The sequence below is a fragment of the Triturus cristatus genome, chromosome 6, assembly GCF_964204655.1.
Source record: "Triturus cristatus chromosome 6, aTriCri1.1, whole genome shotgun sequence".
NCBI classification, from domain to species: Eukaryota; Metazoa; Chordata; class Amphibia; order Caudata; family Salamandridae; genus Triturus; species Triturus cristatus.
Genome location: NC_140589.1, coordinates 1,724,070,592 through 1,724,083,954, shown reverse-complemented (window position 1 = coordinate 1,724,083,954; position 13,363 = coordinate 1,724,070,592). Strand labels below are relative to the sequence as shown.

The window sequence follows — 13,363 nt, the reverse complement described above, 5'->3', positions numbered from 1 at the left end:
GCGAATCCTACCTTACTAAACCACAGACGAGGCCTCCTCAACGCCCCTCACTATCCCAGTAATTGTGAGCACTAATAGAACCCCCTCAACCAGAAATGAACCCAGACCACAAACTCAACTCACCACCATTCAAACTATTCCAGCCGCTACCAAAAAGTCCAGCACTCTCTCTTGCATGCTCCTCAACTGTAGATCAGCAGCCAAACACGCTACTGATATCGCCGATTCTCTCCTCAGAGAAGAAATTGATATAGCTTTCCTCACTGAATCCTGGCTAAATGAACACTCCACCCCTATCCTCGACCTGCTTACCCCTCCCGGGTATACTCTCATCAGACAGGCCAGACCTAAAAGGGCTGGAGGAGGTCTAGCCATTATTCACAAAATAGATATCCAACTCTCCATGTTAAACAAGGCAAAATGCTCGGCCTTGGAATACCTTGGGGTGGAACTTTTAACCAAAGGCTCTCATCCTATCAAATTCCACACCATCTACCATCCTCCTGGTGACGAGCCCTCTTCACAGAAGAGTTCTCTGACCTTATTTCCAGGTTTGCCCTAACTGACACGAAGGATGTGTTCCTGGGCGATTTCAACATTTATTGGAACAACGCAGAATACACTTCAGTGCAACTACTTACGAACCTTCTGGATCTTAACGACCTAAATCAACTCTCCAATAAACCAACACAGATTAAAGGCTCCACCCTTGATGCAATTATCGCTAACAATGACCTGATCTCCATGAGCTCCATATCTCCTATAGATTGGTCATACCACCATTAAATTCTCTTCAATATCAATACCACATTCAGACCCATCCCCGATGTTACAAAAGAAAACCAAGCAATTAACCAGAAATATCAAACTTGGCCCAATTCTTGAACTTTAATCCAAGATTCTCGAACAACTACAGCTTCCCCCCCCCCGTACACAGCAGAAGCGCTTACTTCACACTACGACTCATCGATCTCGGTTGTTCTCGACCAAGTGGGCCCGCTCAAACTAAATAACTGAGAGCTACTAACTCTAAATCATGGTTTAACCCAGACCTCAACAATGAAAGAAGAAAACTCAGACAAGCAGAAAGGTCTTGGAGACAAAACCCTTCAACTACTCACCTAGCTCTACTTAGAACTACAAGGCTATCATACAAAAAACACACCTTTAATGAAAAAGCCTCCTTCTTCCGTAACCAACTGGATCGTGCGAAAAATAGACCCAGGGAACTCTTTAACATCGTGAAAAGACAAACCACAGCTAACCCCCCCCCCACGCTTTAACCGCCACAAATGAACGATGTGAAGAAATTGCTTGCTTTTTCTCTGACAAAGTTGCCAAAATTGAGCAATCCTTCTTGCAAGTCTCCTCTCTGTCCTCCGTCCTAACCTCCCTCTCCGACCCATCACGACAGCCCCTCCTTCTGTTCCCATTGCGGACCAAATGACCCCTAAAGGTACTAACAGATACCCAAATCACTCCAAACTGAAAAACAACGCCAACTGGTCTGACTTCACTCCCCTATCCGAAAAGGAAGTCTTCAATATAATCAGGATTCTAAAGCCTTTGACACACATAAATGACCCCCTCCCTTCCACGATGGTGAAAAACCTCAACCACATCATCGCCCCGTTTTGGACTCAAATCATCAACACATCTCTCACCACGGGCTGTGTTCCGATCTCTTTCCAACGAGGACAAATCACACCCATTCTCAAAAATCCCAGGGCTGACACTAACGATTTCAACAACCTCAGACCTATCTCAAACCTCCCATTCCTAGCCAAGGCGTTGGAGAAATGTGTCTTACAGAAACGTAATCATCATATACGTAATTTCAACCTTCTAGACACTTTCCAATCCGGTTTCCGAAAAGCCTGCAGTTGTTGTATATGTTCGTTTAGCATGTTGGGCGGTGCGGGATCAGGATAAAACTGTTATTACACTGTTATTGATGATGTGGGTGCCACGGGGCACCTCGCTAGGGTTGATATGAGTCTTTGTGTGACATAGTGCTTTAGGGTGGGGTTGGGCCGGGGAGCGAAGAAATGTCTTATAACGATATGCAAACCAGGAGTGGGGTCACCCGCGTTCCCTGACTCTGCATGTTGGGTGTGGCGGGCGATTTTAGTCCAGCTGAGCAGGGAGGCAAGGGGGGGAGTTTGTTGGTCTGAGGGTATTATTGAGTTTATGTCGTTTGGGGGCAGTTATTGGAGGGCACTTTGCAGCAAGAAGAAGTAATTGCTTACACATTTACTGCTTGATACGGAATTGCATCTGGTATCAGTGTATTATGGTCAAAATCAACAATCTCTTATGGCGAGAGGTCAGGGACTTAGACTCATGACATGGAATGTTAACGGGCTACGGGACAAAATCAAGCGTGGAATAGTGTTACAATATATTCACAGTCAGGGGTTGGATATGGTTCTGTTCCAGGAAACCCATCTCATAGGTAACTCCTGTAAGGCCCTGGATAGGAAGGTTTATCGTATGGTCACACACTCGGGATTTACATCAGGGTCCAGGGGGGTGGGGATCCTCCTTCGAAACGGCTGTCCTTGCATAATACAAGACACATGGACTGATCCGCAGGGTAGATACGCTGCTTGTTCGGGCATCTGGGAGGACAGAGTTCTTAATGTTATCTCAGTCTATGCCCCACCGGGCCTTCAACGCATGACACTAACAGAGGTGGGTGCGATGCTATTGAACTTACCCATTGGTACGTTGGTGACGGGAGGAGATTTTAACCTGGCAATGAATGGCCAAATAGACCGGTCCCCGCCCAGACACGACTCTGCACACGACTCGCAACTACATGACTTTACTAACGCCTTGGGGATAATGGACGTCTGGAGATGGTCTCACCCCCAGGATACACTCTTCACGTTCCAGTCAGGTGTACATGGCAGCCAATCGCAAATTGACTACTTGTTTACCCAAGCACAACACATATTCAGCCTGCCTCGCAAGAGGTGTATCTGATCATTCCCCGGTCACAGCAGTCTTCGGAGCACACCGTGCAGTGCAACCAGGCCCCATCAGGATTCAGCCCTGGGCACTAAAGATCCCACAAGTCAGGGACAGCTTACGGAAAGACACTGAATACTATTTTGAGGAGAATACAGGATCTGTGCAGTCGACAATAATGCTCTGGGGTGCATTTGGGGCAGTTATAAAGGGGAGAGCATTGTCTTTGATGGTAGGCCACAGGGCAGAGAGAGACCGGAGTGTGAATGAATTGGAAAAAGAGATCTTAACTCTTGAACACACCGCTTTACAGAACCCCGATATGGATATTCAACACAACCTTAACGTTAAGAGACATGATTATAAACAGCTGCTGCTAGAGGTCGCCAATAGGCGTACTCTCGCCTCCCGTCATAGAATACATGAACAGGGCGAGCGAACAGGAAAACTTCTGACATAGCTGGAACACAAAGAACAGTCAGCAAGATGGGTGCGCGTGATCAAGGGGCCAGATGACGTTCTGATCACTGACCCTCAGTGCATTGCAGAGACGTTCGCCAAATACTATGAGCAAATTTACAAAATGCCACGGGATTCACAAGCACCATGGGCGGCAGATCTCCTCGCTACTATCGAGTTCGCAACTGTCTCCCAACAAGACAGGGAGGCCTTGGATGCTGATCTTTCAGTTGAAGAGATTCAGAAAGCAATTCAAGAAATACGGGCCGGTAAAGCGATGGGCCCTAATGGGCTTCGAATCGAACTCATGAAACCCATGGCAACGAAGCTCGCTCCACACTTACTGAATCTGTACAATGAATGCTATGAGACCGTCCTCCTCCCAGCCGACATCCGCGAGGCCACCATCGTGGTTATCCGCAAACCCGGCAAACCAGAGGATGAGTGCACATCGTACTGACCTATCTTATTGATAACGGTGGATGCCAAAATCTTGGCCAAAATCTTGGCTAATCGACTGCTTCCATATCTCGCTAATTTGTTTTTTCAACTAATTAACACTGGTACTGTTTTATTATTGTGGGATTTTATTTTCAACAAAATTGCTATCACATTCTCCTTGCGTGTTGCTACACGCTGATTGACTTCTGCTTGCCAATATACTTGAGCTATGGATTTCTGCCTGCTTCCGCGTTTTATTTATTGACAGTTATCGCATATTTTTATCTGCATTCCCAAACATTTTTATCAAGAGTGCTTGCTGTCATTCTATTTAGGTTATTGATTTCTGCCTTGCTCAGCCCTCTGTCTTTTAACGCGGATTTAGATTATGCCTTGCTCAGTGCTTTATTTATTAACTGTTCACTGCTTACTTTAACTATATTTTCTAAGATTGTGACTTCATTTACACTCCATTTTCAATTGGGATTTTTTTTATTTTTTTATTCGTTGTGCCATTGTAATTCAATTACTGACCGATTTATTTCCCAATCACTAACTTTTACCTTAAAATTACCACCACGGATGCCACTTCAATGAACCACCCTCCTCCGTTTCTTTGTGAGAAAGGTGAACCACTCTTACCATGGAAGAGGTGGAAACTGCTGTTTGATTCCTACTTGGTAGCCATTGGAGGTGAAAAGTTTTCGGCTCACAGAGGCAAGCCATTCTCCTTCCCAACCTCGAAATAGAGGGGTGCAACATTTATAAGACCATTGACGTGATTCCTGTGGGTGAAGGTGATGGCGAACCCTCTGATGTTTTCGAAATGTCCATAAATATGTTGGAAATGTATTTTGGACCACATATCAATGTTGTTTTGGAAAGGCACACATTTTTCATAAGAATCCAAGAACCCAATGAGAAAGTTGGGAACTACAAAGCTTCTCTAAAGACACTTGCACGCACCTGTGAATTTGGTGACATCACTGACTCGATACGTGATCAGCTGGTCAGGTACACCAACAGTCCTAGGGTGCAGGAGAAACTCTTATCCAGAAACCCTTCCCTCAAAGAAGCTATAGCCATCGTAGAGTGGATGGAAAACACCTCTGGCTGGGTCAGAGAGATGAAAGCCCATAAGGCAGTACCTGACAACACTCCAACCCCCAGTAGCATTCATGAACTGATTCAAAGGGAGACACCTCAAGACTTCGTTGACAATGTTTCCAAAGTTGCACGTGGAACCAAGGCCAAACCTTCCACAGATTTTTCTAGGATTAAATGTTACAGATGGGGAGTAACAATCACTCCCCTAACTACCCAAACTGCTATGCAAGGAATACTACCTGGCACAAGTGTGGAATCAAAGGCCACTATGCTAGAGTATGCAAGTCTGGTGGCAGGGTACGCACAGTGGAGAATGTGTGCGAGAGTGTCGACACCAATGACATCCTTCTAGAACCACCAAGTGTGAGAGGTGATGGCATGGTGGATGCAGATCTCATCAGTATGCCTGAATGCGAGGCGGTGATTGGAGATCAGTTGTTTGTGGTCCTAGCGGGCTCTGGCTATCGTTTTACTATGTTGGGCAATGCACTCTGGAGCAAAAAACTTTTCCTCAGATACAACTTCTTACCCCGGACATTAGCCCAGTCAGTTATGGTGGCTCGCTTATTGATGTGATAGGATTCGCCATCATGAAAATTCATTGCAAGGGAAGGACACTATTGGTAAAATCTACGTTGCCAAACGCGGTGACAACCTTCTTGGAAGGAGGCATCAGAGGGACTTGGGAATAATTCTCAATTCGAATGCTCGCTATCCATCAGAGCAGGTTATGTCGGTGGATCACTCTTCAACCTCTAACGTGTTTTTTGAGGAATTTCCTCAAGTGTTTTCTGACAATCTGGGTTTGCTGAAGGACTTTGAGCACCGCATTGTTCTAAAGCATACTGCATTACCCGTGGTTCACAATGTCAGATATGTCCCCAACATGATGTTAGAATCATGGAGGGGTGAACTCAAGAAACTGGTGACCCTTGGTATAATTGAGGAAATTGAATGCTCGATCAGCATGCTTGGTGGTGCCAAGGTCTTTAGTGTATTAGACTTATTTATTTTTTTATTTTCCAAGTTTTACATAGCGCTGGCTAGACCCGGAGTATCAGAGCGCTTTACATGAGGATCAGCGGTTACAGGTTACATAATTACATAGCCAAGTAGAGACATAGGAGAAAAACATGAGATTACACAATAATATGAGTTATTAGTGCGTACACACGTCTTAAGGGGAGTGAAAGGTAGAGGGGGAAGGGTAAACAGAGGTAAGGAATGCAGGTAGAAGACACAATGGGGAGACGAAAAAACAATGTCCGATGTCCGGTTGGGTAGGTGACGGCCGAGGGGTGAACCAGAGCCAAACTCCTCTATAGCTGCATAGGACAGCTCCACCAGGCATCGGCCAAGGTTGCTCGGGCACCGCAGTAAGTACAGACAGTTATGGTTTCCGCCCAGGGGGCATTGTCAAAGTTCCATTGAGAGCACCGGTCACAGAGTTACTGGGAAGCGCCGCCCACCTCATCCTCCAGCTCGCCCCCAGGTCAAGAGTGGTAAGGGACAGTTCCAAAGTCTGCAGATCTTCCCCATTCCCAGCATCAGTAGTGAGTGTTGGGCATTAGAGCAGGATCTCAGTGGTAGGGGGACCCTGGGCGCCTCAGGGTCAAATAGTGATTCTGCAACCGGGAAAGAGGTAGGCTGCCGTTAAAGCCTCCTTGCCTCCACCAGGAACCGGGGTTTCAGAGCTCCCAGAGGTTGAAGGAAGAGATCACTGGCGGCGGCATAGGAAAAGTTCCCTGGTGGTGGATGGTATGGGGTCATCTCGCTCAGAGGTTTTTTTGTGCATGCAGAGGTACGGTGCGAAGCTTCTTCAAATGTCAACGTACCTCCCAGCCTCAGCTCAGTCCCAGGTGAAGGCCCAGTCTTAAGGGACATCGCAGGTCGGGTCAGCGGGCCCCTCACCCTCCAGCCACACTCGAACCTCAGAAGCAGCGCAGGAAAACCATTTTCACGATGCAGAGTTATATAGGGGGACGAGTTAGTTATCGAGCGAACTCCTGCTGCATCCAAAGATAACTAAGAATTGCTTGTGAGAGAACGTTTTATGCTCCTCTCTAGTAGCGCTGCTGGTTACAAAAATTGGTGGATGGCAGGGTATCCGGGGATATTTAAAGGTTAATGATCCAGATCCTGGGAGCTTCTTTGTCCAGCTCGGCAGCCATCTTAGTACTGGGTGTCCGATTATGCACACACTGTGTATTGAAATGCACCAAATAACTTGTGTGGCACATTGCTGGTTCGTTTAAGCTGGTGGTATGGTGTATCTTGTGCTGGCCGCAGGGCTACCAGGCTTTACCCAGTGCCTGGAACAGCTCACAGACAAACGTGTCACCGCAACACTATGCGCATCTCACCTTTAAGGCGGTTATGGCATGCTTTAGCGGGCCCTGTCCTTCCTCAGCGAGGGAGTCCTCCGCCTCAGCCCCCACGCACTGGTGTAGATCGCTCCGATATCCTCAGGGCCGTAGGAGGTCGACATGCAGATACAGAGCGCACACCCCGGATGCAGCAGCCCGCCGCCACCACAGGCCGAAGCGCTCAGGGCTCCAGGATTGCAGGCGGACCCGGCCAGCACCAGATCTGAGGCTCCAGCCACGGCCAGTGATACGGATGAAGCGGGCTCCACCGGTAAACCAGGCCATCGGCTCTCTCCTACCAGGTGTGGCCGCATGCAGCCACGTATTCAGGCAGCCGTAGACCCAAAGGGAGCGCGTCCGGCTGCACTACCAACTTGTCTTCTGCCTACCACCAAGTACCTCTCCATCCAGAGTCCAAACCCCTTACATCCTTTGTGACACCACTGGGGGCTTTTCGTTTCATCAGGATGCCATTTGGCTTGGCCTCAGCGGCTGCCTGTTTTCAGCGCATCATGAAGATGGTCCTGGGAGACATCTCTAACATCATGTTCTTCCAGGACGACATCTTAATTTATGGGAAGGATGACGCTGAACACGACTATGTTTTAAGGACTGCTCTGCGTAGGTTAGCTGACAAAGGGTTAGCTGTGAATCGACTAAAGTGTATCTTTTGTCACTTATTTGGGCCACCTCATATCTGGTGAAGGCATCCGACCGAAGCTTGATCTGGCAAAAGGTATTGTTTATGCTCCTTCCCCTACTGGCGAAGAAGAGGTGTGGTCTTTACTTCGACTCGCCGAGTTTTATTCCAAATTTATTCAAGGGTTCGCTTCCACTGTTGAACCCATCAGAGCTCTTTTGAGGAAAGGAACACATTTTGCCTGGTCACCAGAGTGTATTGGAGCTTTCAGTGCCATCAAGCAAGCAATAGGTAAGATGCCCACCCTTGGTCACTTTGACTCCAAAAAGAAAACTTTCCTGACAACTGATCCCAGCCTCAGTGGTCTTGGGGCAGTGCTTTCTCAGGTTGATGGTGGCGAGGAGAAGGTTGTTGCATTTGCCTCTAGAGCATTGAAGAAACCTGAGCAGCAATATTCGTGCATTGAGAGGGAGGCTCCGGCTATTGTGTGGGCAGTAAAGCATTTTAGGTTTTATCCATCTCCATGACAGCGTCTCGTGTGAGACAGTTGCTACCAGGAGAACTGACAGACCAGCAAGTGGGGTTGGTGGCTCTTCAGTTGAACAAAATAAAAGTTACTGAAACTTACCAGTGTGTCTCTTCATAACACAATAACCTTACCTCATCGCAAGAGTGAGCTACAAGCTCTGTCCGGTCAACCACTGTACACCACCTGTTTTCCGTACAAACCAGTGTTGATGACTTGAGAGGCATTTTTGTTGAACATTGTGATGCCCTTTCATGTCGGACGACGCATCACCCTGATGGCATTCTTTGCTTCACCTCAACCCTTGAAAGAGGAGAAAATAAGCCACCTCTTGGACCCCAAAAGAGCTTTGAGCTTTTATGTCGAGCATACTAAAGACAAGCGATCAGCTGTTTGTGGGGTCCTTTGTTCTGAAGAAGGGTAAGGCAGTGCAGAAAATGGCCATATAAAAGTGGATAGTCCTCTGTATGCAAGAGGGAGGGCCTGAGGACTCATTTGTCCAGAGCCAAGGATGCTACTGCTTCTCTGGACAGCTGTCAGACTGCGATATTGGCGTCACTGTATACATTCACGAAGCATTACTGCCTTTATAGCCAAGCCCGGAGCAAAGGGCACTTTGCCAATTTTGTTCTACAAGATTTTCTGGTTTGATCCAATTCACACCCCTTACATAGGAGGTACTGCTTCGGTACCTATTAACAAGTTGAACAATCTGCAGTTTCCAGTATCCATCATAACAACAAGTTACTCCCCTTCAATAACGCTCTTTCAGGTGGGTACTCTATCTGCAAATTCCTTACTGCCCTTTCTTCTCTCTGTTCTGTTGAATGGGCTCTTTTCACCCGACTTAAAAAGATTCCAGCTTAGACATCTGCAGACTGGCACATCTCACCAATTATTAACTTCCACATCCAGTGGCGCGGACAGAGTCATGAAAGACATTAATGTCCGTGTGTAGGGGTGGCGCATGTATGTGCTCTGGCATTACTTCTCGGGTGGAGCAGAGCCACATGAAACCACATACTGTGGCGCTGGAGCAGTGCTGAGAAAATCTTTGGATTCAGTCTGGAGAATGGGGGGTGTTCAGAAGGTGTGGAATTAGCGGTTAGATAGTGTATCCACCAGAAAGAGTGTTATTGGAGGAAAGTAATATGTTTTTCAAGCACTATTGGATCAGGTTACCAAAAACGCTGCCCCATGTGTTGGCACACAGTGGCAGGCCCTTTAGCACACAGTCACAGGTCACCTTCCCTTCACTGATTTCTACATTTAGGTGTTAACCTGATTCTAATGAGATGTAACCTCTTCCTTGACATGTTAATATTGTAAAAATGACAAAATAATGAGTTAATACTGCCTCCAAATGTACCGCATTGCGCTGCTTAATTTGTCTTTTCTTGCCCTTCTCTGTCACATAATTTGTTACTCCTCTGCTGCATAATTCTATTGGTCTGCATATAACCATGCAGCTCAATCCACCACAGCATTGCTTAGTGGTATGCATGGCGCTCCAAAGTGTCTGAAAGCTGGCATGTTGGCACGCTCTACAAATCATTTTGTGATTTTACCAGATTGCTCTATTTTATACTCTGCAATGACAGTGTTTGCTTCTCTTGGCCTACACCACTTTTGTGAGGATTCCTGGGCACACTGATGGAGTAGAGTAAGGGAAAGTCTGGTCCTCTTCGCCCTTCTATCACAAGTGAGATCCAAGACTCTCTGGTATTCCTGCATCTTGGTCCTGTCATCAGGTCATACGTGGTTAGGCGTATTCCTTTCTTTTGGGAGTGTTCACGTTTGGCGCATTCTTTCTGGCCTGGATGGCTCTAGTACCTTCCGGTTTTAATATATATGCCTGATTATCTGATTATGGTTGGTCAAAACCACCAGGGACGCCTCTGGGGAGTTCCGTAGCAACTATAATTTATAGGCGCTCTGGACTGGTTTGGTGGATTTAGTGTCTCTTTGAGAGCCAGATATGACGGTCTAAGACTTACCCCCCCCCCCCCCCCCCCCGCTTCTAGTGTCCAGGTTATGGGATTAGAAAGATGCCATAATAGTAACCATAATAACTGATTTTTAAAACGTGTTTTTCACTTTCTAAGCACTGTAAGTAACAGTTTACTATTATCTAATGAAAAAGTGCTGAGTTTGAAGAGAAAACAAGATGGCAGTGCCAATCTACAGTGTGTGCTGAGCCATTGATGTGCCATTCCAGAGAGTACAGAAGCCAGAGTCCGAGAAGAAGTGGGTCCATATTGCAATAGACATAGCTTCCTCTTAGAGACCGATGAGAGGTACATTTCCATAGTCCTCGCCAGACAGGAGCAGCTTCTTTATAACTGGGCTTCAATCTTTTGCGGGGCTATTTGTTTTTTTATCGAATGTGGCAGATGTCTGGAATTTTGTCGATATTGTATATTTTTAAAATAATTATTTCTTTTAACATCGTGTTTTTGTTTGAGCAATGTGTTCAACAATTTGTTTTGTCTTCCAGTCTAAACACCACCACGATTTAAACAAGCATTGGCAAAACCAACATCTCTCGTCTAAGACATTGGATTTGCCAATGTCTTTTAACAAGGTTGTACAGCAGCGTGGCTGCTTTTCAGTGTGGCTAAAAGTTAGTGGTGTGGTGTGGTGTGGCGTAGAGGACAGCGGAGTGGCGTATGATAGAGTACAGTGGCATAAAGTAGAGTGGAATGGAGTTGCATATAGTAGAGTGGAGTGTCATAGAGTGGCATTGTGTGGAGTGAAGTGGTGCAGTGTTGAGTTGAGTAGCGTGGGGTGGCATTGATTAGATTGGTATAGAGTGGAGTGGTGTACAGTTGAATGGCGTAGAGTAGAGTGGCATATAGTAGAGTGGAGTGGCGTAGAGGGGAATATAGTAGAGTGGCATAGGCTGAAGTGTTGCGTTGTAGAGTGGAGTAGCATGGAGTGGCATCAATGAAATTTGTATAGAGTAGAGTGGTGTATAGTTGAACGGCGTAGAGTGAAGTAGAGTAAAGTGTCATAGAGTGGAGTGGGGTAGAGGGGCTTATAGTAGAAGGGCATCGGGTGGAGTGCAGTTGTGTAGAGTAGAGTGGCATAAGTAATGTTGAGTGGCTCTGCGTGGAGTAGCGTACAGTTGAGTGGCGTGGAGTGGAGCAGTGTGGAGTAAAATGGTGTCGAGTGGCACTGTATGGAGTGGAGCGACATAGAATTAGAGTGGCGTAGAGTGAGGTGGAGTGGACTGCCTTAGAGTGAAGTGGAATACAGTGGTGAAGAGTAGTAGAGTTGTGGGTATCAGTAACCAAACCGTCAATAGATGTGGCAGACAGGGTGGAAGCAACTTAAATAAGCCCTATGTCTGTATTTTAAGTAGGAATTAGTGTGTTGCAAAAAGATGAGGAAGAACACATGTACTTGGTCCATGTTGTAGTGAGGAACTAACGCAAGAAAGGAAGGGAAGCCTAAGTGAGTTAAGCAAATGTAAGATTTCAAATGAGAGGGGCGACAGCGAAAACAACTAATGGTATTCTGTGGGCGGATTGCACTGAATTGTAAACAATGCCTAAAAACATGTATATGGTGCTTGAAACGAGTAGCACAACAAAATAGTAAATTATTTTAAGAACTAATATGTAATTGTATTAACTGCAATTTAGCCACATGCCTTTATGTTGACTGAAGTCAGTTTTTCTATTGTTTTAGCTAACTGGGCTAAATGTATTGGAAGTTTTACTCACATTTTCTGGCCTATAATTCCCAAATTCACAACATGCTTAGTCACTTTGTCTGAGAAAAATTGATCGAAAACCACTCCCTTTGTATAGAGAGCCAGTGCTGGATGAAAGTAGTTTTAAATGCCAGCAAGTGTTGCATATAAAGTGTAGAGAGAGCATGTTTAGTGGTGGCCATAACTCTTCCTGGAGGAGAGAGAGAGGGTAATAGTAGGCAGTAGTTATCAGATATTCCCTAAAAACAGGCAGGAATGTCGCAAGAATTCAAGTCCCTTCCTTGCTCCAGATGTGCACGCCGTTCCTCGTGTTCCCTAATGCAGCTTTGTGCTCTTCTTCCCACGACAAAAAGACTATGATGGTGGCGTTCCCCACCGGAAGCACTTTCTCGATGACCAGCAGCATGGGTGTTTCTGCACTGAACATGGCTTGTTATTGTATTAGATTAAGTTGTGTATTAATAACACGTTGTTTTATTAAGCTAAATGAGTGATTTAAGTTAACCGTAATCAAGGGAAGCCTGTGAAGTTTGTTCCAGTTGTTCACTCTTTTTCGGATTCATGTGCGGATGGCCATCCTTCTGTTTTTTGATCTCCGCATTTTCTGTAACTGTTTTCTGTAATGTGGAAACATGTCTGTAGCCTTTCTCCAGTTGCTGCATTCCCTCATCATGCAGGAATCCATTCCCATCCTTCGCATAACCTGTTGTTCTCCTCTTCTAGAACGGGGTGCTGCTGCTGGCTCAACTCTTGAACGAAGACCCCATCCTCCAGCTGAAATGCCGCACATATGAAATCCCCAGGCACCCGGGAGTCACAGAGCAGGTGCGGAAACCAATGTTCAATCAAAAGAGCAAACACCCTGGCATTTGATTCTCTCTTCTCTGTTGGGAGCACAGTATGTGTCATCTGCATGTTAATCATGTCTTTTTTTAGCGGGGTTTGACAGTTTCTTCTGCATAGCAAGCTCTAGAGTTTGAGTGTTTGAGAGGGAACTCCCACACCCTCTATTCACAGGCACGACAAGCCCATGCTCGTCTTCTCAGAGTTTGACTTTTACATTTTGTTTTTTACTGTGACAGAATTCCTCAATCCACTTAAATTTTGAGAGGAAAAAACAGCATTTACATGTA

General features: G+C 46.1%; 1 protein-coding gene across 2 annotated transcripts in view; it reads left to right on the top strand.

Moving 5' to 3' along the window:
- RAB3GAP2 (RAB3 GTPase activating non-catalytic protein subunit 2) overlaps window positions 1-13,363 on the top strand; it is a 687,447-nt gene that overhangs the window by 160,333 nt on the left and 513,751 nt on the right. For both annotated transcript variants that reach the window (XM_085612952.1, XM_085612951.1), the window contains exon 7: window positions 12,954-13,055. In XM_085612952.1, the coding sequence (XP_085469078.1) occupies window positions 12,954-13,055 (102 nt within the window). The remainder of the gene's footprint in view (window positions 1-12,953; window positions 13,056-13,363) is intronic.